General features: G+C 52.9%; 1 protein-coding gene across 1 annotated transcript in view; it reads right to left on the bottom strand.

The window, feature by feature from the left end:
- Positions 1-16,740, bottom strand: part of CNNM4 (cyclin and CBS domain divalent metal cation transport mediator 4) — a 51,316-nt gene extending 34,576 nt beyond the window's left edge. The window contains 1 exon segment of the mRNA NM_001374331.1: positions 15,238-16,740. Coding sequence (NP_001361260.1) covers positions 15,238-16,639 — 1,402 coding nt within the window. The 5' untranslated portion in view covers positions 16,640-16,740.
- Between the last annotated feature and the right edge of the window lie 3,347 nt (positions 16,741-20,087).

The following is a 20,087-nucleotide window of genomic DNA, read 5'->3' as shown; positions in this document are numbered from 1 at the left end:
TGCAACCTCCACCTCCTGGGTTCAAGCGAATCTCCTGCCTCAGCCTCCCAAGTAGCTGGGAGTACAGGCACACATCACACCCAGCTAATTTTTGTATTTTTAGTAGAGATGCAGTTTTGCCATGTTGGTCAGGCTGGTCTTGAACTCCTGACCTCAGGTATCCACCCGCCCTAGCCTCCCAAAGTGCTGGGATTACAGGCATGAGCCACTGCGCCCAGCCTGCTCTCTTTCTTAACAGCTACAATCTCACTGCAAGGAGACACTGCATAGTGCTTCAGAGCATGGCTGCTAGGGCCACACAGCCTGAGGTTGCCACTCAGCTGTCATGTGACTGGGAAAGACTGTTGGCCTCTCTGAGCCTCAGTTTCCCATCTACAGCACTTGGAGGATTAAATAATAATTTCATAAATGTTAACCACTAACACAGACACAGGCATTTCCTGTTCGTTCTTTTTTTTTAGCTTTTTAATTTTTTTAAAAATTTTAAACACAGGGTCTCGCTTTGCCACCCAGACTGAAGCGCAGTGGTACAATCATAGCTCATGTAACCTCAAACTCCTGGCCTCCAAGTGACCACAGGTCTTTGTTGCGGAGGCAAGATGGGGCTCCAGGGGAACAGAGACTCACCTGGTGCCCTCTTCCCTCCCTCCCTGAGACACCTGGGAGGCAGCAGAGGACCAGTGAAGCTGAAATGAAAACACGTGACCGGCAAATAGAGCTGTGCTTCTTCCTTCCCCTGCCCGCTCCCACAGGACAGTCCTCACATGACGCTCCTGCAGTCGGAACATGGATGCGCTGGCGGTCAGGACGGTGGGTTTAACTCTCCCCAATTTGGAAGGGGGGAAATCTAAGTAAATGAGGTGAATTTCCTGTTTCACTTTCATTTTTTTCCCTTGAGCTCTGCCTTCTGTTACCCTGACTATATACACTGGGGTTCAGATAAGATGGCATCTGAATTAGCATATAATTCTATAGAGGGTTCTTTTGAGCTCAGTTTATTTATTTATTTTTAATAAGCTTTCTATATTTATTTATTTTTTATTTAATTTTTTTAGATAGAGTCTCACTCTGTCACCCAGGCTGGAGTACAGTGGCATGATCTTGGCTCACTGCAACCTCCACCTCCTGGGTTCAAGTGATTCTCCAGTCTTAGCCTCCTGAGTAGGTGGGACTACAGGCACAGACCACCGCATCCGGCTAATTTTTGTACTTTTAGTAGAGACGGCGTTTCACCATGTTGGCCAGGCTGGTCTCAAACTCCTGACCTCAGGTGGTCTGTCCACCTCGACCTCCCAAAGTGCTGAGATTACAGGCGTGAGCCACCGCGCCTGGCCATTTCATTTAATTTTAAATTTTTGTGGGTACATAGTAGGTGTCAGTGTATTTATAATTCCAAAAATGGCACCACCCTGAACAGCAGGGCAGCCTGCCAACGGAGACAGTGTATGAGAACCGCTGTGGCCACAGGTTGGCATCGTGTCAACTGGGGCACCTTTTGGATAATAGCAATAATAATTTTAAAAATAACTAATATTTACCGCATGATTACACAGTGCTGGGCACAGGGCCCGGCACCTTGCACGCCTTACCTCACTTAGTCCTCACCATGAGGTCTGAGGGGGACACAGTCATCAATGTGGATGACCAGATCACTAGCAGCTGAAGAGAAAGTCACTATTTTGAGCATTTCATGAAATAAATCACACTGTACAAGCATTTACTAATTTTTGAAACTGACTTCTAACTCTTGGGAAAGTTTCATGAGAGATAGGTTTCAGTTTAAGGCAGGACTCCTGGTGACAGTCCATGTATGCATAAATGTGGGCGTTTGCAAGCCTGTGTGTGCACATGGGGGGTTAGCAGGTGGGTGTGAACATGTGTGAGTGGCCCTGCCTGTGCATCTGGGAGGTGGGAGTGTGTGTGTGTGCATGTGTGTGTGAGCACCTGCCTGTGCCTTTGTGGGGGGTATGAGTGTGTGTGTGTGCGTGCATGAGAGCGAGCCTGCCTGTGCCTTTGTGGGGAGTATGAGTGTGGGTGTGTGAGCATGGGTGGGAGTGAGCCTGCCTGTGCCTATGTCGGGGTATGAGTGTGTGTGTGTGATTGAGCATGTGTGTGACAGCGCCTGCCTGTGCCTTTGTGGGGGGTATGAGTGTGTGTGTGCGTGCATGGGTGACAGCGAGCCTGCCTGTGCCTATGTGGGGGTATGAGTGTGTGTGTGTATGCATGTGTGTGTGAGCGTCTGCCTGTGTCTATGTGGGGGTATGAGTGTGTGTGTGTGCATGTGTGTGTGAGCGCCTGCCTGTGTCTATGTGAGGGGTATGAGTGTGTGTGTGTGCATGTGTGTGTGAGCGCCTGCCTGTGTCTATGTGGGGGTATGAGTGTGTGTGTGTGCGCATGTGTGTGTGAGCGCCTGCCTGTGTCTATGTGAGGAGTATCAGTGTGTGTGTGTGCATGTGTGTGTGAGCGCCTGCCTGTGTCTATGTGAGGGGTATGAGTGTGTGTGTGTGTGCATGTGTGTGTGAGCGCCTGCCTGTGTCTATGTGAGGGGTATGAGTGTGTGTGTGCACATGTGTGAGCGCCTGCCTGTATATGTGAGGGGTATGAGTGTGTATGTGCGCATGGGTGGGAGTAGAGCCTGCCCGTGCCTATATGGGGGTATGAGTGTGTGTGTGCACATGTGTGTGTGAGTGCCTGCCTGTGCCTTTGTGGGGGGTATGAGTGTGTGTGTGAGCATAGGTGGGAGTGAGCCTGCCCATGCCTATGTGGGGGTATGAGTGTGTGTGTGCACATGTGTGTGTGAGCGCCTGCCTGTGCCTTTGTGGGGGGTATGAGTGTGTGTGTGAGCATAGGTGGGAGTGAGCCTGCCTGTGCCTATGTTGGGGGTATGAGTGTGTGTGTGCACATGTGTGTGTGAGCGCCTGCCTGTGTCTATGTGAGGGGTATGAGTGTGTGTGTGAGCATAGGTGGGAGTGAGCCTGCCTGTGTCTATGTGGGGGTATGAGTGTGTGTGTGCACGTGTGTGTGAGCGCCTGCCTGTGCCTTTGTGGGGGGTATGAGTGTGTGTGTGAGCATAGGTGGGAGTGAGCCTGCCTGTGCCTATGTGGGGGTATGAGTGTGTGTGTGAGCATAGGTGGGAGTGAGCCTGCCTGTGCCTATGTTGGGGGTATGAGTGTGTGTGTGCACATGTGTGTGTGAGCGCCTGCCTGTGTCTATGTGAGGGGTATGAGTGTGTGTGTGAGCATAGGTGGGAGTGAGCCTGCCTGTGTCTATGTGGGGGTATGAGTGTGTGTGTGTGTGCATGTGTGTGTGAGCGCCTGCCTGTGTCTATGTGAGGGGTATGAGTGTGTGTGTGTGCATGTGTGTGTGAGCGCCTGCCTGTGTCTATGTGAGGGGTATGAGTGTGTGTGTGCACATGTGTGAGCGCCTGCCTGTATATGTGAGGGGTATGAGTGTGTATGTGCGCATGGGTGGGAGTAGAGCCTGCCCGTGCCTATATGGGGGTATGAGTGTGTGTGTGCACATGTGTGTGTGAGTGCCTGCCTGTGCCTTTGTGGGGGGTATGAGTGTGTGTGTGAGCATAGGTGGGAGTGAGCCTGCCCATGCCTATGTGGGGGTATGAGTGTGTGTGTGCACATGTGTGTGTGAGCGCCTGCCTGTGCCTTTGTGGGGGGTATGAGTGTGTGTGTGAGCATAGGTGGGAGTGAGCCTGCCTGTGCCTATGTTGGGGGTATGAGTGTGTGTGTGCACATGTGTGTGTGAGCGCCTGCCTGTGTCTATGTGAGGGGTATGAGTGTGTGTGTGAGCATAGGTGGGAGTGAGCCTGCCTGTGTCTATGTGGGGGTATGAGTGTGTGTGTGCACGTGTGTGTGAGCGCCTGCCTGTGCCTTTGTGGGGGGTATGAGTGTGTGTGTGAGCATAGGTGGGAGTGAGCCTGCCTGTGCCTATGTGGGGGTATGAGTGTGTGTGTGAGCATAGGTGGGAGTGAGCCTGCCTGTGCCTATGTTGGGGGTATGAGTGTGTGTGTGCACATGTGTGTGTGAGCGCCTGCCTGTGTCTATGTGAGGGGTATGAGTGTGTGTGTGAGCATAGGTGGGAGTGAGCCTGCCTGTGTCTATGTGGGGGTATGAGTGTGTGTGTGTGTGCATGTGTGTGTGAGCGCCTGCCTGTGTCTATGTGAGGGGTATGAGTGTGTGTGTGTGCATGTGTGTGTGAGCGCCTGCCTGTGTCTATGTGAGGGGTATGAGTGTGTGTGTGCACATGTGTGAGCGCCTGCCTGTATATGTGAGGGGTATGAGTGTGTATGTGCGCATGGGTGGGAGTAGAGCCTGCCCGTGCCTATATGGGGGTATGAGTGTGTGTGTGCACATGTGTGTGTGAGTGCCTGCCTGTGCCTTTGTGGGGGGTATGAGTGTGTGTGTGAGCATAGGTGGGAGTGAGCCTGCCCATGCCTATGTGGGGGTATGAGTGTGTGTGTGCACATGTGTGTGTGAGCGCCTGCCTGTGCCTTTGTGGGGGGTATGAGTGTGTGTGTGAGCATAGGTGGGAGTGAGCCTGCCTGTGCCTATGTTGGGGGTATGAGTGTGTGTGTGCACATGTGTGTGTGAGCGCCTGCCTGTGTCTATGTGAGGGGTATGAGTGTGTGTGTGAGCATAGGTGGGAGTGAGCCTGCCTGTGTCTATGTGGGGGTATGAGTGTGTGTGTGCACGTGTGTGTGAGCGCCTGCCTGTGCCTTTGTGGGGGGTATGAGTGTGTGTGTGAGCATAGGTGGGAGTGAGCCTGCCTGTGCCTATGTGGGGGTATGAGTGTGTGTGCGCACGTGTGTGTGAGCGCCTGCCTGTGCCTTTGTGGGGGGTATGAGTGTGTGTGTGAGCATAGGTGGGAGTGAGCCTGCCTGTGCCTATGTTGGGGGTATGAGTGTGTGTGTGCACATGTGTGTGTGAGCGCCTGCCTGTGTCTATGTGAGGGGTATGAGTGTGTGTGTGAGCATAGGTGGGAGTGAGCCTGCCTGTGTCTATGTGGGGGTATGAGTGTGTGTGTGCACGTGTGTGTGAGCGCCTGCCTGTGCCTTTGTGGGGGGTATGAGTGTGTGTGTGAGCATAGGTGGGAGTGAGCCTGCCTGTGCCTATGTGGGGGTATGAGTGTGCGTGTGCACATGTGTGTGTGAGTGCCTGCCTGTGCCTTTGTGGGGGGTATGAGTGTGTGTGTGAGCATAGGTGGGAGTGAGCCTGCCTGTGCCTTTGTGGGGGGTATGAGTGTGTGTGTGAGCATAGGTGGGAGTGAGCCTGTCTGTGCCTATGTTGGGGGTATGAGTGTGTGTGTGCACATGTGTGTGTGAGCGCCTGCCTGTGTCTATGTGAGGGGTATGAGTGTGTGTGTGAGCATAGGTGGGAGTGAGCCTGCCTGTGCCTTTGTGGGGGGTATGAGTATGTGTGTGAGCATAAGTGGGAGTGAGCCTGCCTGTGCCTATGTGGGGGTATGAGTGTGGGTGTGCACATGGGTGGGAGTGGCCCTACTTGGGGTGGGGGAGGGATCCTCCTTGCACTGAGGCTCCAGGCTGCCTCCTGGCCAGAGACCAGGCGTTCCAGAGAGCCTGGGAAACCAGTCCTGCAACAACCCTACCCTTTCACAGTAAATCAGCCCTGCAGCATGGAAGCAACTCTGATCGTAACCTCTGGGGAATGCTCCAGCAACACCAAGTTTAACCCCCAGCAAAACAAACTAGGAGCTATACACCCAGCCTCTGGGCTCACCTTCCCGCAGAGGCGCACAGCACTGCCCAGCCCTTGTCCAGTTGCAGATTCTCTGAGAGACTCCCAAAGGATGACGGGGATAAGGATTTAATTTCTTATCAGCAGGAAATCTGAAGAACCCATCTAAACTGTGTTCCAAAAAGCATGCAGACAAAGTTTTCTTTTTTCTTTTTTCTTTTTTTTTTTTTTGAGATGGAGTCTGGCTCTGTCACCCCGGCTGGAGTGCAATAGCACGATCTTGGCTCACTGCAACCTCCACCTACTCGGTTCAAGCAATTCTCCTGCCTCAGCCTCCCAAGTAGTTGGGATTACAGGCATGCACCACCACGACCGGCTAAAATTTTTTGTATTTTTTTAGTAGAGACAGGTTTTCACCATGTTGGCCAGGCTGGTCTCGAACTCCTGACCTCAAGTGATCCACCCGCCTCGGCCTCCCAAAGTACTGGGATTATAGGTGTGAACCACTGCACCCAGCCATGCTGTTTGTTATAAGGTTTTCGTTTTGTTTTGTTTTGTTTTGTTTTGTTTTTAATAGAGACAAGTTCCAGCAATGAGATGTATCTTTTTTATGGCTACGGAAAAATAATAAACACTAATAAAAAAATTAAACAAAAAGAAAATCATCTAACAGTGGAATAGGCACAGAAGTAAGGAGTCCAGGCTCTAGCCTATGACATAAGCCAGGGGCCCTTTATGGAGCTTCCAGCCCTCTCCACGACAGTACTTCCTGGTGAGAGGAGAGGGGTAAGCGAGGTGCAGGGCAGGCGTGGCAGCAGACACAGGGGCTGAGAGCTGTACTGCAGCAGGTTGGAGCAAATGGCAGCTACCGGCCAGACAGCTGCTTCCCACCCGCTCAGCCGAGGGCCAGCTGGGTACCTCTGGAAATTCTAGCACCTTCACACATCTCAGAGTCAGTTCTGGTAAGGAGTTCCAAGAATCCCTAAGATCACAGGAAGGCTTCGAGACAGCCTGTCCATCTCCCACGGGCTGGGAAGAAGGAACCAGAAGGCTCTGCGAAAATCAGTCACCAAGGCAGCGACAGAGGCCTGGCCCAGGCTGCCTTTCCATACACACTCTCCATGGCTGCGCGGCCTTTCAGGAGCCAGCGCTCAGTGCAGGACAACCATGCTGGCCCCCGCCCTGAAAGACACTGGAGGCCTGTAGTAGCGACTCCTTCAGAGGAGCCAGGCTTCCTTCCCCTCAAAGATGTCCTTGCTGTTCAGTCAACCAGGTTCATGTGGGAGGGGTGCAGAGAGAAGGCACCCAGGGATCCGCACCCCCAAGTCCCTCTAGAAGAGGATGGGAAGCAGCCTGAGAGGCCTGAGCCACACCCCCAAAGCTGCTGCGGAGGATGGCAAGGCTCACCTCTCAGCCTTCAGGTCTTGTCCAAGCTCTCCCAGGGCAACACGTACTGGAGTGGAAAACGCCATGTCTACCCGCCCTAGCAAATTCCGCTGAAATGTCTTCCCAGACTTTTACTTATGAGACAGGCCTCCCCTTCCCAAGGGCCCCCTGCTGATCCTGTAGGGCCATTCCCTGATGTTGTGCTCCTGTGTATTCACCCATTTTCAAGGTTAAACATCTGCTCGGTGCTTCCCGTCCTGACCAGAGGTGAGCAGAAAAACACTGGAGCGGGATTTCCTAGTTAAAAATACGAGACCTTTGAAAAGTAAACACCTGAATAACTAAGAACCTATCAGGGCCTCGATGCACAGCATTGCCTTCCATTGCACAAACAAGAGCTCTGAGAAGAGAACTGTCAAGTGAAGACACGTGAGTGTCCTCTCAGTTCTGGCTCCTCTTTGGGAACCCGCCCATAGGCTGCACGGGGCCAGCCAGGAAGGAGGTGCAGCTGCCCGCCGGCTGGCACGCACCAGGCCCCTCCACGTGCTCATGTTCCCTTCCCACAGCACTGCACTAAAGGGAAAGTGAGAAGGAGCCTGGCCACAGTTCTGTCAGCTGTCCCTGCTGGGACCTCTGCCTGCACCCGGAGTATCAACCAGCTCCTGTCACTCTCAGATACACCTGCCCCCGGGCAGCTTCTTGAGATCAAATCACCATGTTGAGGCTATTACCAGGCAGGGCTGACGGAGAACCAGTGCACAGCTGCCTTCAGGCACCACTTGTCCGAGGCTGCTCTCACTGGGCACCCCACAGCCTAAGGTCCCATCCCACAGTTTGTGCATGGTCCTCACCCCATCTGACCCTCCAAGGAGGCTCCCGAATACCGTGCCCCCTAGGTTCTCTTCGTCTCCATCAAGGAGTCGCCTCAGCCCAGCTTTTACACACTGACACCCCCTGCACTGTCCTCTCCTCTCTCACACGTTCTTTTTTTTTTTTTTTCTTTTTGAGACAGTCTCATTCTGTCACCCAGGCTGGAGTGCAATGGCGCAGTCTCGGCTCACTGCAACCTCCGCCTCCTAATTCAAGCTATTCTCCTGCCTCAGCCTCCGCAGTAGCTGGGATTACAGGCACCCACCACCATGCCTAATTTTTGTATTTTTAGTAGAGACGGGGTTTCGCCATGTTGGTCAGGCTGGTCTTGAACTCCTGACCTCAGGTGATCCACCTGCCTCAGCCTCCCAAAGTGCTGGGATTACAAAGCCACTGTGCCCAGCAGCTCTCTCTCCATTCTGCCTGCTCTTGGCTGACTCCTTTTTTATTGAGACAGAGTCTCGCTCTGTTGCCCAGGCTGGAGTGCAGTGGCGCGATCTCTGCTCACTGCAAGCTCCGCCTCCCGGGTTCAACCATTCTCCTGCCTCAGCCTCCCGAGTAGCTGGGACTACAGGCGCCCACCACCACACCCAGCTAATTTTTTGTATTTTTAGTAGAGACAGGGTTTTACCGTGTTAGCCAGGATGGTCTCGATCTCCTGACCTCATGATCCGCCCGCCTCGGCCTCCCAAAGTGCTGGGATTACAGGCGTAAGCCACCGAACCCGGCCTCTTGGCCGACTCTTAAACCTTTTAGCGTTGTCCTGGCCTTGCTCCTCAGCCTCACGTGGGCATTTTCCCCTGCATGCCTGCCTAGATGTTACCGCACACTGGTGTGGTCCAGGGCCAGCAGCATGGGCATCATCTGAGAACCTGTCAGAAATGCAGACTTTCAGGCCCCACCCAGACCCACTGAGTTCAAGTCTGCATTTTAACAAAATGTCCAGGCAGTCGAGTGTGAGAAGCTCTAGTGTAAACAATGCTGAGCACGGAGAAGGAGCTCAGTAACAGGTCACACCATTATTATTACCACCACTTACCTCTCTCTGCCCTCACTAAACTGTCTCTTCATCCCCCTCTCCCGATTGCAGTTAAATGACATAATCAACCTGAATCCCAAGCTAGCAACCTCAGACTTTCACAACTACTTCCGGGCCCTGACTCCCAGATCTCCATAAGGATCAATGAGTCTAGTTACTCTCACTTCAGAAGCATCTCGCAGGCCTGCCCTCCCTCAGCCCCACGGCACCCTGTCTGTGAGCTCTGTGCAGCTAGGCGTTGTTCATGTGTCTCTCTCCTTGGTAGACTGTGAGTTCTGTGAACAGGGCAGTTTTATGCATCTCTGATTCCCAACAGCCTGCACAGTGTCTGACACACAGGCTTCAAAATGGTCACTGTTGATTGAACAAATGGATGAACAAGCAGGTGCGGATGGGAGGGTGGGGTGCGGAGGATAAGTTACTTAAGGTGTGTCAGATGAGAGGAACCAAAAGTGAATGCAAAAATCATGCAGTGTTTTTTCTCAACTTTATACAGTTGTTGCGGGAATAAAATTCAGTCAGTGGGAAAATCTGACACGGCCTAGATGAAAATATGGGTGTTTTGTTGTTTTTTGTTTTGTTTTGTTTTGTTTTTTGAGACAGAGTCTTGCTCTGTCGCTCAGGCTGGAGTGCAGTGGTGCAATCTCAGCTCACTGCAATCTCCGTTCAAGCGATTCTCCTACCTCAGCCACCCCAGTAGCTGGGATTATAGGCATGTGCCATCATACCCAGCTAATTTTTGCATTTTTTTAGTAAAGATGGGGTTTTGCCATGTTGGCCAGGCTGGTCTCGAACTCCTGGCCTCAAGTGACCCACCCAAAGAGCTCCCAAAGTGCTAGGATTACAGACGTGAGCCACAGCCAGGAGGATTTTTTAATGAAAATATTTCTAGCTTTTCCCCACCAATTTATACTGCACTACCTTGCTGAGAGGAGGAGTAACAGGTCCAAGGCCACCTCACAGGTCAGTGACCAGGCTGGCTGGAGTTACACCCAGGTCTATACAGGGTCTAGGTGGTTATAAGGTGGGTGGGGAAAGATAAGGTGTTTAAAGATGAGCTAAGTACCTGGGAGGGAAGGAGTGTCCCAGAGGGTGAGGCACAGCTAGAAGCTGGAAGGTGGGCTGCAAGCGGGGGTGCAGAGCTCTGCCCTCTTCCTTCATTACTTTGCTTCAGGGTCTGGGAGAGTGGTGAAGGCAAAACACAAACTGGGGCAGGAAGAGCTGGAGGTGCCTTTGTTCTGAGATTCCAAGGTGGACAAACCCACCCACAACATCTAGTACTGCAAACAGTTCTAGGCGAGGTTTAAGTGAAAGGGCCAAGGTTCAAATCACAGGAGACTCTCAGGCCTGAGGGCTTGTCTCACCAACTCGATGATCTTACTCCTGTGGTCCTGCAGCACCTAGCATCACGTCTTGCACGCAGCATGGGGTTCCACAGATATCTGGCACTAACTGCCGTGATCTGGGATACAGAAGTGCTGCAAGGCTGTACCCCTGCCTTACTCCTAGGGACACTCGGCCCCTACCTCTGCACCGAGCCCCTAGCCCGTCTCTAAGTGTGCGGGAGCACATTAATGACTCATCTAATGAGGGAAGCTGTGTAAACCCCCAGTGGCCAAAGACCGCTTATTGGTGGGGAAACTGAGGCACATGGAGAGGAACCATGCATCACACTCAAGGCCCCAAACTCTACTTCTCAGTCCCTGACATGTCATCCCAGGCGCTCCTCCTGTCTGTCCTGTGTGGCTGGAACTCTGAACCCGGTAAGTGCACAACACCCATTTTTCTTTGCACTCATCAGCTCCTCAGAATTCTAACACTATTAAAATGGGAACGATCCTCTGCCAAACCAGACAGGTATTCATTCACTCACTTACTCACTCAGTGCCATGGATGGAGGCCTTACTATGTGCCAAGAGCCATTCTAGGGGCTAGAGATACATTGACGAGCAAAACAGAGAGACCTGCCCTTTGAAACTTATATGCCAGTGGGAATAGACAGACAGTAGACAACACAGTAAATCAGCAAATTACATAGATGCTAGAGAGCGATGCGTGCTACGAGAAGAGGAGAAATCAGCACAGGGCAGCGGAGATTAGGAAGTTGGGGTGGGATGGTGGGTGCAGTTTTAAACAAGGTGGCAAGAAGGCCCCACTGAGAGGTGACCTGGGAAGACAGTGAGCCATGCTGACTTCTGGGGAAGAATATTCCAGCCCAAGGAAACAACCAGGGCAAAGGCCCCAGGGTGGGAGCATCCTGGTGTGTTTAAGAACAGCAAAAAGGGCCAGGCACAGTGGCTCACACCTGTAATCCCAGCACTTTGGGAGGCCGAGGTGGGCAGATCACTTGAGGTCAGGAGTTCAAGACTAGCCTAGCTAACATGGTGAAACCCCATCTCTACTAAAAATACAAAAATCAGCCAGATGTGGTAGTACGCACCTGTAATCCCTGCTACTTGGGAGGCTGAGGCACAAGAATAGCTTGAACCTGGCAGGCAGAGGTTGCAGTGAGCCGAGATCATGCCAGAGTGAAACTCTGTCTCAAAAAAAAAAAAAAAAAAAAAAAAAGCCAGGTGCGGTGGCTTACTCCTGTAATCCCAGCACTTTGGGAGGCTGAGGTGGGTGGATCACCTGAGGTCAGGAGTTCGCGACCAGCCTGGCCAACATGGTGAAACCCCATCTCTACTAAAAATACAAAAATTAGCTGGGCGTGGTGGCGGGCGCCTGTAATCCCAGCTACTCCAGACGCTGAGACAGGAGAATCAGAGGTGGAGGTTGTAGTGAGCCAAGATGGTGCCACTGCACTCCAGCTGGGGCAATGAGAGCGAAACTCCGTCTCAAAAAAAGAAAGAAAGAAAGAAAAAAAGAACAGCAAAAAGGCCAGTGGGGCTTGCCAGAGAGTCATCCATTGTTCATTCATTTGTCCAACACTTACTGGAGACCCGTCTCTTTACCAAGCACTGAGTGGTGAAAACACTAAGAAGGCATGGCCTCTACCCTCAAGGAGCTTATAATGCTGGAAAGGGGAAAGAAAGAATACAAAGGCCCTAAACGAGGATTACCTGTGGGGCAGAAGGACTCTGGCAAAGCTAGGCTCAGGACCCTCACCCAACCTGGGGTGGAGGAGGGTCCAGGACAGACCCTCAAGAGAGAGATGCTGGACTAGACAGTCGCCCCAGCTCTGACTCTGGTGCTGTTAACAATGCCAGCTGAAAGTCTGGGCGGGGTGGCTCACACCGGTAATCCCAGCACTTTGGGAGGCCAAGGCGGGTGGATCACCTGAGGTCGGGAGTTCAAGACCAGCCTGACCAACATGGCGAAACCCCGTCTCTACTAAAAATACAAAATTAGCCAGGGGTGGTGGCACATGCCTGTAACCCCAGCTACTTGGGAGGCTGAGGCAGAAGAATCGCTTTAACCCGGGAGGTAGAGGTTGCAGTGAGCCGAGATTGTGCCATTACACTCCAGCCTGGGCAACAAGAGCGAAACTCTGTCTCAAAAAAAAAAAGAACAACAACGAACAAACAAATAACAATGCCAGCTGTTCTAAATTTGCTCACTTGTTTCTCTTAGCAAAAAAAAAAAAAAAAAAAAAAAAAAGCATTCCCAACACCAGACTCCTAAACTCTTTTTTTTTTTGAGACAGAGTCTTGCTCAGTCGCCCAAGCTGGAGTACAGTGGTGCGATCTGGGCTCACTGCAACCTCTGCCTCCCGGGTTCAAGTGATTCTCCTGCCTCAACCTCCCGAGTAGCTGGGGATACAGGCATGTGCCACCACGTGCCACCACGGCCAGCCACTTTTTTGTATTTTTAGTAGAGACAGGGTTTCACCATGTTAGCCAGGATGGTCTCAATCTCCTGACTTCGTGATCTGTCCGCCTTGCCCTCCCAAAGTGCTGGGATTACAGGCATGAGCCACCGCGCCTGGCCAAGAAACTCTTAAATTGCAGATGTACACTAGGTGTGTGCTGTGTCCTGGGCAATCTCAGACTAAGAAGGTGGATGCCAGATTGGAAGGTCTGGAAGAGGCCACACTGCAGGGAACCCGGCGTGCAATGAGTTAAAACTGGTTTTCCAAGACCTCTGAGAATGGGGAAGTAAGTGATGGCATAAAGCCGCAGGGCCTGTTCATTTGTGGGGGGTGGGTAGAGAGGGGGGACTATCACCATCTCCAGGGTGGCCTGCTGTGCTGGGCAGCCTGTGTGCAGTTACCTGGGTTTACCAGCACTGCTCCAGGGCTTGGCCTCAGGCTATTGGCCTCTGTTAAGGAGAAGAGTTTCCCGGAGTAAACTGAACCTGGGGACTCTGGCGCAGCAGAGCTCTGCTCTGGCCTAAGAGATGCTAGCTCTGTTTTCCCAACTTAATGAAAGAGCACTTGACAAGACAGAGCCCAAAGACAGCCCTCTCAAGACCCAGGAGGCTCCCACCCAAGAGAACTCAGCCCTGCTGATCAAGACTGGGAGACTGGTCAGACCAATCCATACTGGTTGGATCCAGATTCCAAATGAACTGATGGGAAGGTGCTATTGGGTGTGTCACAAGCCATAGTCCCAAACACCACAGAGGCAGTGAGGAGGAAGTTGCCCTGGAGGGTCCTAATCAGGTTCCCAACTAAGCAATAGGAAAAGTCTTCAGGTCCCAAGGCTTAGGGTGGGGGTGGGGCACAGATTCTCACTGCTTGTCTTTCCCAGGCTCGGGCACCTGGCAAAACCTGATTCCTGGGTCTGCACTCCCAAAACCGCCCCCACCCCCGCCCCACCGCAGCCTCTGCCTTCACCACCAGGGTCTGTCTCTCCAGTCTCTGCAGGGAAGCCACCTTCCCTGGGGCTCTCCCAGACTCTGGCTTACTTTACTCAAGTGGTCCTCAGCTCCGATGCTAAGATTCAGTCTGTTGAACTTAGGAGGGTACCAACCCATCACCCTGGCCCTGACCCCAGCATCTTTTCAGACCAAACCTGGCAAAGCCAGCTCCTCCCTATCCCACTCCAAAGCTGTCCTCCACTCTCCGTTACAGAAACACCTGCTAGCTCACTCCCTGCTAGGATTCTGAAGTCCCTCCAAGCCCTAGGGCGGCCTGAGCAGCCTCAGCCAGTAGGAGCTCTCCTGTGGGAATGAAGGCTGGGAGCATGTTTAGAAAGCAAAGTCCCCAAGTTTAGGATGAGCCCCTCACCCTCATTCCTTTAAAAAGAGCTTCCCTTTCTGCCTCCTCACTTCCTTCAGCCCGGGAGGGTTCCACTCCATAATTGGCTTGTTTACTGCCACTTTGAGGGTTTCTGAATGGCAGAGGTGGGAGGAAAATTTTGCTGGAAGAAAAGGAGTGTGTACCTTGAGCTTTGAGGCTGAAGAGTAAACCCTCCAAATGCCTCTCTAACTACCTGCGAAATGGCCAAGAACCCAGGTGAGAAAAAAACACAAGGCAGTGCAAGGCAGCTGAGGATTTCCAGCAGACCACTGGAGGGAAGCTTACGTTGGCGCCACAATTACCAAAACTTAATCTGCTTGCTTCTGCTGAATAGTCGAAAGCGCTACTTGGCATTGTTCTGAGAAGCGAGCCAATTAGAAACCTCCCAGTTCTGCTTCTGTGGGCTAGCACCTCCAGTAACATCACTCCCCCGCTCAAAAACCTGTAGCTCCAAGCTGGGAGCAAACTTAGCGTCCACCACCGGGCCCCAAACTACTCCACCCATTGACCATTAAGCATCAGAGCCACTATGCCCACCAAACAGGACCACCTGCTGTACCACAAGCACACCTTTGCTTCTCCACTCCCGTTCTCTGCTTGCCGGGTTCCCTCTGCCTCAAGCAGCAAGCCTCTCTACCTTTTAAGATTCTCCTCAAATGCTCCTTCCCCTGTGAATTCCCCAATTTCCCAGCCCCTTCCTGACTCCACCCCATACTCTAAATCTCCATCGCCCTGGCCTCTTTTCAGGCATCTGTCTTAGTCTGTCTTGCTTCAATAGCTCCCTGAGGCCTTGCTCCAGCCCTCCAAGGGAGCGAGTGCGTCTTATTCAGCTTTGATTCATCAGGAGCACACAGCACACTACCTGGCAGACAGCAGACACTTGAGAATGGGTCTACTGCTCCAAAATCATTCACCTCAGAAGCATAGGAAGTGATAGGCAAAGGGACACAGAGTCACACAAACAGAACACTAAAGCCAGCAAACACAAAACACGCCAGGGGGAAAGAGGCGTCACGAGGAAATTGAACCAGTGGAACTACATCTGGCCTTACCCTTCTTGAACTCCTCCAGCATGGCATCCAACTTGGTGTCATGGAAGACAAAGTGCACCGGGTGGTTATAGAAGCGAGTGATAGTCTTGAGGGGGGTGCAGTCATCGGGGTCCACAAAGGCCAAGTCTTTGACGTAGAGAATATCTACAATATTGGACTGCTCCTCTTCGAACACCGGGATGCGGGTATAGCCGCTTTCCATAATCTCCGACATGGTGTTGAAGTCCAGGATGGCATCGCTGCGGATCATGAAGCAGTCCTGGAGCTGGGTCATGATATCCTCTACAGTTTTGGTCCGTAGTTCCAGGGCACCCTGGATCATATTGAGCTCCTCTTTCACGAGGTCATTATAGGGCTCCGTCACCTTCAACATTTCCATCAGCTTCTCCCGGTTGTAAACAGTGCGAATCTCCTGGCCCAGAAAAAAGTCCAGGAGCTTGCTGATGGGAAAACTGAGGGGGAAGGTGAATAGCATAAAGAATTTGGTGAGAAGGATGGTGTTGGCACCCACAGCCAGCCCATGTCGGGAGCACAGGGCCTGAGGTAGGATCTCCCCAAAGATGACAATGCCAATGGTGGAGGAGGCCACCGCCATGAGGCCGGACCCGATGAGGTTGTCTAGAAGGATGGTGAGGGAGGTGTTGACCAGCACGTTCCCTAGGAGCAACGAGCAGAGAAGGTAGTTGCCTTTGCGCCGGATGGGCTCAATCTTGCGGGCATAGCGCCTCTCCTTCTCGGTGCCACAGTTCTGCACGATGCGCAGCTCCATGGGGTCCAGGGCCATAAGCCCGAGGTTGAGGCCAGAAAATATGCCCGAGAGCACCAGCAGCACCGTAATTAGGAGAATGTGCAGCCAGAGAGGCAGGAACCTCCCAGGCTCCTCCACCATGAAGAGCAGTGAGTCCTTGTCCGTCCACTTCAGCCAGGGCCCGTCGGGCTGGGCCCGGGTGCACAGTGCATACAGCTTCATGCTCTCGCTCCTCCGGAGGAACTTGGTGAGCACCACCAGCACGCCGGACGTGTTCCCGCGGCTCACGTTGACCAGCTGCTGGACGACCAGGTCCTTGGTGAGCTCGAGGCAGCTGGTGGACTTGTGGAGGGTCTCGGCATCGTCCACCTCGGTGAAGGAGATCAGGTTGCTGGAGATGTTGCCCAGGCTGTAGCCGTACAGCCTCAGGTTCACGGTGCTGCCCTCGGACACGAAGATGATGCCATCCGGGTTCGTCCCACACGACTTGTTGCAGCTCGCCAGCCTCATGCCCACGATCGCGCCCTGCTGGGGGCTGCCCTGGCCCCGGGCCCCCAGCGCCCACAGCAGCACCAGCAGCACCGGCGCCGCCAGGAGGAGGCGCCCGCGGGCCGGCCCGCCGCCCGGGCGCCCGCCCCCGCCCACCGGCGCCATGTTGCTCTGGCTCTGCCGCTGCCGCCGCTCCCAGCGCCACGCCGCGCGGCCCCGTTCGGCACCGCCGCTCCGGCCGCTCTGGCCGCTCCGCTGCCGCCGAGCCAACTGCCCGGGCCGCGAGCCTGACGTCAGGTCAGCGCCCCGCCCGCCACGCCCCGCCGGCCCACGCCCCTCATTTGCATTGGAGGCCCCGCCCCCGGGGCTCGCTGCTTGAGCGCTCGCCCTTAAGGGGGTCCAGACGCTTAAGGTGGAGCAGCGCCGCAGCGCGAGAGCCGCCGGCGGGTACCCGCCCAGTGCTCCGCCTCCGCGCCCTTCCCCGCCTTTCTCTGCCAGTGGGGCCAGCTCTCCTTCTCCGGGACTTGGTCTCCTAGCCACGCCGTTCCTGTTCCTCGGCCTCGCCCGGCCGCACGTGGGAGGCTCCTCTCCCGTCCCGCACCTGCAGCTAGGGGTGGCCCGCTCTGCAGGCAGGGCGAGAAAAGTGCTTTTCCTGATGTAGAAAAAGAAAAAGGAAACCTGAGGGCTTAGGCTGGCATTGCAGCCTGCCCCTTGGAGACTTTTCTGGCCTCCTCACTGCTGAGATTTTTGCCGACCTTGTCCTAAAGCCAGAACTAGGTTCCCCCAGCCCTAGCCCCAGCCCGACGATGCTTCCATCAACCAATGGCTGCCTGATGTGGAAGGCAAATCTGGGGAACTAAGGTTATAGAAGGGCCAGGCTCTGGCCTAGACTTGTCTCCTGTCTCTTCCATTTAGGCATGGATATTTATTGAACACCTACTTCGTACCAGGCACTTGTTCTACGCTCTGACAATAGAGCAGTGAACAAGCCAAAGTCGCTGCCCATTGGGGTTTACAGTCTAGAACAGAAAACAGGAGATAAACAAGTAAACACATATATTCATTAAATTCCCCCAACAACCCTCAGAGTTAGTAGAATTATTTCCATTTAGAGATGCAGAAATTGAGCCGAGACAAAAATCCTGGTGCCTCCATACTGTCATCTCCCAGCCCATTTCTCCATCTGTAAATGGGGTAAGAATGATAGAGCATTACTTCGCTAAGCTTGCGGGAACTGTGGACCTAGACATTGAACACGACAGGACAGCTCTTTAGAATATTCTTTGGCTAGGTAGTAGTTATTGCTACCTGCCTTCCAGGACCAAACTCCTAACCCCAAATTGTGGTGACTGATCAGCTGGGCAGCTGCCTGTGGACATGAGCAGGCAGGCGCGGCAGTGGGCCTATCCCTGAGATGACTGCTTCCTGAATGGCCCTACCCCTGTGTCAGTAGGGTGTATAAGGAAGACCACAGCTGCCCGCCCTGTGAGGGGGAAGAAGACAGACAGATAAATATCCTTACAATAATTGCACAGGTGCACAGAGAAGATCAGGTACTGGGTTGACCACCAGGTCTCACAGCAAATCTTTTCCCAGTACTGAAGACACAGAACCCACTACCGCACCGACACTTGTATTTATTTTCATTTTGGTATAATGTTTGCTAATAAAAGCAACAATCAGTACCAAACGGAAGGAGCCTAAACAGAAAGGATCATACAATGTTGTGGGAGGAGGTGTGGTAGCAGAGAGGCCCTGACTCAAGAAAGCCCTGTTAGCTGGGATTGAGGGTTCTGTAAACTAGGCCAGCCTGGAGAAGTCTGTTGCAAGTAGGGGCCCCACTCATAGCGGATACTTTGTAGTGAGTGCCCAGCAGGCCAGTTTTTTCGAGGAATAGGAGCCTTGGAATGGGCACTGGCTGAGACAGAACAAAAGCAGAACCTTGACTGCCTGTTCCTTCCCTGTCTCCACCAACCAGGAAGAGCCACCTGAACTGCCTCAAAGCAAGCCCAGCTCTCCTCATCTCCTAGTGAGCTGTAACACCAGCGCCCTGCTCCACCCCTACCCCCACCTCCCATACTTAGAAACTTTCCCATTCTATTATCAATCAATTGGCTATTTTTCCCTTTCTCTTATGATTTAATTTTTTTCTTATTATGTCTTTTTTCTGCTTAAGTACGAATTGGCTCCTTTTATTTTACCCTTTTCAGGCTGTCTACACTCAGAAGCTCTGTTCATATGCACTGAGTCTAATGACAGAAGCCAATAAAGAAAAGGAAAAATGAGTTTTTTAGATATTTAGGTTAAATGTGGGATTACCAGCTTGGGCAACATAGCAAAAACTTGTTTCCACTAAAAATTAAAAAAATTAAAAGTTAGCTTGGCATGATGGTGCACACCTGTAGTCCCAGGACCTTGGGAGACCAAAGTGGGCAGATCTCCTGAGGTCAGGAGTTCAAGACCAGCCTAGCCAAGATGATGAAACCCCGTCTCTACTAAAAATACACAGTTAGCCAGGTGAGGTGATGCACGCCTGTAGTCCCAGCTACCCAGGAGGCTGAGGCAGGAGAATCACTTGAACCCGGGAGGCAGAGGTTGCAGTGAGCCGAGATCGCGCCACTCATTCAAGCCTGGGTGACAGAGCGAGACTCCATCTCAAAAAAAAAAAATAATAAATACAATAAAAATAAAAAGATAAACACAGTATCACCTGTTGGAGGAGGCACACGGGGCCCAGGCCGAAGTCCAGGTTCAGTTGCTGCCAGCTTGCAACCCTGGTTAGGGAGTCTGCCTTTTCTGCATCTGCCAAGTCGAAATACCTCTCCCACCGTGGGGACAGCATGGAGATAGCAGTCTATTAACATGCTGAGTCAGGAAGCTTGGATGCATGTGTGGCTCTCTGTTAGCCAGGCAGTGGGAATGGCAGAAAGCAAACGTGCAAGCGAGGAGCCTTTCTCCTTTGGGGGCAGATAAAGGCATGATCAAACCTGCTTTCTCTGCCTCAGGGTGGGCAAGTCCTTACTTACCTAGTTGCTTCTATTTGCAAGTAGAAATTGCCCAGAGAAGTCCTGATCCTGGACCCCTTAGCATGTAACAGCACCCTAGTCATGAGATCCTTGGAGCTCACTGCTTCTTTCCAGGTGTAAGCCCTATGGCAACGTGGCTATACCTCCCATAATTGAGCCCACTCCCTTCTGATTCTGTGCAGGGAAACAGTCTTAAAGGCTTAGTGCCCCTTCACTTGTACCTGGCATCGCGCTGATGCTGGAGATCCGATGATGAACAAGGATCCTGAATTAGTAACCCGGGATCTAATCCTCCCAGGCTAGCTTCTTAGCCCTCTTCACCCTCTGGGTCTCCAAGATGGGGAGCTGCTGGCAGAGGAGCTGCTGGCAGAGGAGCTTCTGGCAGAGAAGCTGCTGGCAGAGAAGCTGCCCTTCTGCTAGTGGGGCTCAGAGCCTGAGGCCTGCCCTGGCCCCACAATGGGCAGAATCCCTCCAGGTGCACCATGGGCCCCGGGGTTGGAGAAGCTGGTTGGGGACCATGAGACATCTTTTCAGGGTGAGCTATGCCCGTCATCAGTACATGCAGTGGCCTGTTCACCGGCTGCCCA

This window comes from Pongo abelii, chromosome 12, assembly GCF_028885655.2.
Source record: "Pongo abelii isolate AG06213 chromosome 12, NHGRI_mPonAbe1-v2.0_pri, whole genome shotgun sequence".
Taxonomy (NCBI): Eukaryota; Metazoa; Chordata; class Mammalia; order Primates; family Hominidae; genus Pongo; species Pongo abelii.
The sequence above is the reverse complement of the archived record's forward strand: the minus strand, read 5'-3'. Positions and strand labels throughout refer to the sequence as shown.